This window comes from Patiria miniata, unplaced genomic scaffold, assembly GCF_015706575.1.
Source record: "Patiria miniata isolate m_02_andy unplaced genomic scaffold, ASM1570657v1 HiC_scaffold_10, whole genome shotgun sequence".
Lineage (NCBI taxonomy): Eukaryota > Metazoa > Echinodermata > Asteroidea > Valvatida > Asterinidae > Patiria > Patiria miniata.
Genome location: NW_024037048.1, coordinates 10,966,398 through 10,971,475, shown reverse-complemented (window position 1 = coordinate 10,971,475; position 5,078 = coordinate 10,966,398). Strand labels below are relative to the sequence as shown.

Genomic DNA, 5,078 nt, shown 5'->3' with positions numbered 1-5,078 from the left:
AAGAGAATATTCGAAGGTTTGCGGTAATGAATAACAGCTCTTTTGAGTCGTGTGGTTCTGAGAAGAACCAGTTGTTTGAACCCAGGAGACTTTCATGTGGCGTGTTCGTTTATGTGACATGGCCGACGATGGGACTACGAGAAGTCATCCATTGTCGAACATTCCCACAGCGAAGACCACACAATCAACTGGCAAAAAGCACAGCTCATCACCAGGCATCCAACAGTGGCACCCTGGGCGAGTCCGTGAGGCCATGGACATCTACCAACACACACAGATCCACAAGACATAGGGTACCACCTCCATGATGGCGACCACTCCTTCATCGTAGGTCCAATGGGTCTTTTATACCCACGGGCCTAACCAATCTCCATAGTTCGATCCCCCGCATTAGTTCTGCCTATGGGTTCCCTATAAACCCTTGGCACTCGTTCTGCACCCCTTGATGTTCATCCTAGCTGTACCACCATCATTCTGACATGCTTCAGTGAGTACACACGATCCACTTCCTACTTGGCAACTTTTAGCATCCTCTTCCAGAATCTCGCGCCTTAACGGTCCACTGAACTACCCCCCCCCGGGTGCTACTTAAACATCTACACCAGCAAGAGTCCGGCAGTCTCCTGATGACTAACAGAGCACACTGTTCGAAACGTCGAGTTTAAACAACTGGTTCTTCTCAGAACCACACAACGCAATATTATTCACATGGTGTTACCGCAAACCTTATTTTTCTTTTTTCATGTCCACCATGCAAACATACAAGTCTTATTTAAGAGCAAACGTATGCACAACTGGATGCCGTTGCTTACACACGCAAAAGAGTGTGCCCGCCGCCACATTGTTTTGAAAACAGCAAAGCATTTATTTTACTTATTTTATTTTACGCTAAATCAGGCGGAATACTTTTAAAGGTTGTTTGAAACCAGTTCTATTGTAAAGTACACTTTCTGTACATTTGCAAATGATCTTATATAATTTTAACTTGTTTTTGTATAGTTTTCGACGTTTCTTCAAAAAAAAAACCCGTGCGTGAGTCTAGTCAGGGCCGTTGATTAACAAATTCCGACCAGAATAAATAATCAATCCAAATCACATTTCACTCGACAGAGATTTTTTTGCGGCGTTTTACTGATAAAATTCAGCTATGCCTTCCCCACCATCCCCCAAGTTATCTCCCATCGGTTTTTCTTGGCTCGCAATCCGCTCGAGTGCTGAGGTTCCTTTGTATATTATTTTGCGGCGTTGTACTTGGTTGAAATTCTCGGCGTTGTACGGCGTTGAAATTCAGCTTTGCCTCCCCCAACAGCCCCCAAGTTATCTCCCAGCTGACTTTCAATGACTCGTTTTTGTTGGTATTATTTTCAGCCAGCAATCTGTGTTGAGTGTTGAGGATTCCTTTCGTGATAGAATTCAAGAACGTTACATTCAGGTGAGTGTCTGCTATTGGACATATCCTCACACAACTATCAGAATAGAGCGATTATTTAGTGGGAGACTGTATCTTTTTGTGTGCATCGATAAACGTTGTTGTCAAAACGATAGTAGAAAACGTCCTCGAAGGAAAAAAGGAAAAGTGATATTGCCCATCTTTGCTTAGAAATCTTTTTTGTTTACCCTTACCATAATAGATTCGAAAAACGAGCTATCATTAATATAGGTTTCCCGATCGAATTTGTCCAATGTGCATTCAAATTCAATTTCCTTCCTTAAAAGTAAGGATGCATGTCCCTTGCTCTTCAAAAATGGATTTTGATTCTCTTACGAATTGTCGATGTGTATATGTGTTTTGTTTTAAGGTAAAAACTACTTTGATCCAATTTTGGGCGTCTGCAAAAGGAATTTTCATTTTTGCGCACAATTTACCCGCCTTGCGAGAGCCGAATTAATGACTGTCAGCCAATATTTTAAAGTTTGTAAAGCAATAACTCAGTTACTAAACTTTGGTGGATTTTTTTTCCGTTCCATTACTCATTCAAAAGTAAACATATTTTATATTTTTAGAAAAATAGCAGTTGAAATCAAATTGTGGAGATGAAACTCGAAAATAGTACGGGAACTCATCTTTAAAGCAATGTTGATAATACAGACACTCAAACCGTTGCTAAACATGCCATTTTTTTGTATAGCAACACCATCAATTTAGATTTTGCGTCTTTGTTCTCAGACAACCAGATTCCTCGTCAAATTCACCAGGGTGCCTCGAACTGATGGCGAAACACGCTTAAGTTTAATTGTCATTTTTTTTTATCTACCCACAATTAGTTTCGCAAAAGTAAAAAAATAACTTAATGAAAATAAGTATTGATTGCACCAATTGCTAGTTTTGTTTAAGCGGATTAGTTAGCATGTATATCATGTTATATTCTTAATCATGTTCTCATTTTTTACCAAATTGTGTCCGCAATTACCGTTCTAATTCTTTGTTGTTCGTTGATCACGTTGTTATTCGTTTGTGATTGTTTATAACGTCAGTGAATCATACTATAGATTTCCCATCCAATTTCGCAACTTACTCATTAAGTCGCAATGTTTACTTTTCAAAAGATTGCAGTTAAAGCATTCGATTATTTTGAATATTTACAACAAAAGGCGTGTGGGCAGCATTTTTCGTCCTAAAAAAAAAATCATTTCATCTTTTTATTCGATTTTTCACCGAGTAGGCGAATTTGTTATAGAAAAAGTATTCATTTTCAACTTAAGTGCAGTAAAATCAGGAGTCAACTTAATTTGGCATTAGCGATTCGCTAAACGTCAATCGTGTTGGCGATAAGAAAGGAAGTTTAATAATTCGCTTTTTTTTTTATTTCCACAGAGTGATCACACAATAAACAAACTGCTCACTTCGTTTTACATAATTATACAAATCTGTCTTTTGAGTGCTCAGAATGTATTTTCTTCTATCACTTTGACACTATACATCTTTAAAATTCTGTTTTGAAATTTGTTAGGCATTCAATATTTTCTTCGAAATAGCTGTAAATTCCTTTATCAGACTTTTTCAAAAGGCATGTCATTAATTTTAAACTGTTTTGCAACACTTTAACACAACATTTTAAGCAACTTATGTCATTGAACATGTGCTACTTTTATAAACGTACCCATCAAATTGAATTCTGGAGCGGGACTGAAATCCAAAGCGCAAGAAATTTAAGGCCCAAGTCACGTTTTGATACCTACTTTTATACTCGTGAATGAAAATACTCTGACAAATTTTGAACTTTCGCTAAATTCAACCGGGTGTTCATAACGCTTGCCCATTTTTTATGCGGTTTTGAATGAAAACAACTGCAATATTGAATGAGCAAGTGACATTTGCAATTTGAATAACTTACTACTGCGTCGTAACTAGATGCAGGCGATTGGAATTAAAGGTTTCAATCAAAATATCGAACTAATCTCAGGCATCAGTCAATTTCGTGCGAAATCCAACAATGTGCCATAAAAACAATTTGTGCCATCAAAATTAAATGAAAAAAAACTCACAAGTTTCTCTAAAATGAATGATAAAAATATTATTTCTTACTAAAATACAAAAGGTAATCAGTCTTCCTTCGTATGTTTTTCAGCCTTATTTTTTTCCTTTTTCTCTACTCGTCGCTATTTTTAAAACTATTTTATTTAAAAGAAATTCTCACCTGATTTGTTTCAGTTTAATCATTTTTTTCTTTACAGAATGAAGATCTTCGTGGCAACCGTTCTTTCAATTGCCCTCCTCCTGGGTAACTCCGTCAAACTCCGAGCTTCCGTTACTGGGCCGGTTCCCTCGGACGGTGATGGTCTTGCGTCTCAGGCGTGTCCGATGTGCTGCCAGGGGCCTGCTGCAATTCCCGGCATACCAGGTCTGCCGGGGTCCTTAGGTCAACCTGGGTCAAAGGGCGAGCCAGGTCAAAAGGGTGATATTGGACAGATTGGGCCTATGGGTGAGCGTGGAGCAGCTGGGTCTAAAGGGGACGAAGGCATCGGCCAGCCCGGAAAAATTGGTCCAAGAGGAGTCCCAGGTGTTGCAGGGCCAACGGGGAAAACTGGTGTCAAAGGTCAAAAGGGTGAGCCAGGGGAGACACCAGACGACTCCAACCAGCGGGTAGCATTCACCGTGGTGAGGACGAGCCACTCGGATTCCTCTTCGGGTAATGACTACCGTTTGCCCTTCCAGGAGACCGAGACGCTACTGCCGGGTACCAGCTTCGATCTCGAGACCGGCACGTTCACGTGTGGTGTGCCGGGCACCTACGTGTTCATGTTTTCTGTGTGCAATTATTATTCCAGCGGCCTGTACGTTCAGCTCCGGAAGAACGGCTTCGTGGTTGTCTCTGGCTATAGCACTGATTCAAGTCACAATGAGCAGGTGTCTGGGAACGCGGTGGTGGTTCTACAGCGTGGAGATACGATGTATCTCACCATGCAGGGTAGGGCGGTTAGTGATTCCTGGCACCGGACCTCATTCAGTGCCTTCCTCCTTTACCCCGAATAAACACAACAATAACCAATGAAATAAAACAAATAATGTTCAATGACAATGTCACAAAATATCAATATTAATGTTTTTGCATTGCGCAAGCGCCGATCTATACTACAATGGATTTGCCATTTTTTTTGACTTTCTGCAAAACAAAATATTTAGCTTTATGCATGTGAGTATTGGGATATAGTGAAAAGTATGTGTTATTTTTTTTAACAACGATTTTTCAATGACAATGTCACAAAATATCAATATTAATGTTTTTGCATTGCGCAAGCGCCGATCTATACTACAATGGATTTGCCATTTTTTTGACTTTCTGCAAAACAAAATATTTAGCTTTATGCATGTGAGTATTGGGATATAGTGAAAAGTATGTGTTAATTTTTTTAACAACGATTTTTTTTGGTATCCATTGTATGTCTATCGGGAAGTATTTCGATGGAATTTTTTTTTTCAAAGCAAGCTGGGTCATCGGGTTTTTTTTAGAAACAAAAGGTTTGCAATAAAGCAGTGCCACCATGTATCCAGAAATGTTAACAACTAAACAAAATGGGGTTATGGTGTTATGGTGTTATCTCGACCAACCTGGATTTTTTAGGCCATATTTCCGACC

At 39.4% G+C, this 5,078-nt stretch overlaps 1 protein-coding gene across 1 annotated transcript; it reads left to right on the top strand.

Annotated features, from left to right (window-relative positions):
* Nucleotides 1–3,703: 3,703 nt before the first annotated feature.
* LOC119733809 (complement C1q subcomponent subunit C-like) lies at nt 3,704–4,478 on the top strand (the record flags this gene model as incomplete). Its single annotated transcript, XM_038207181.1, has 1 exon — nt 3,704–4,478. A coding segment is annotated over one exon (771 nt), but the record flags the coding sequence as incomplete, so codon positions are not given.
* Nucleotides 4,479–5,078: the final 600 nt, after the last annotated feature.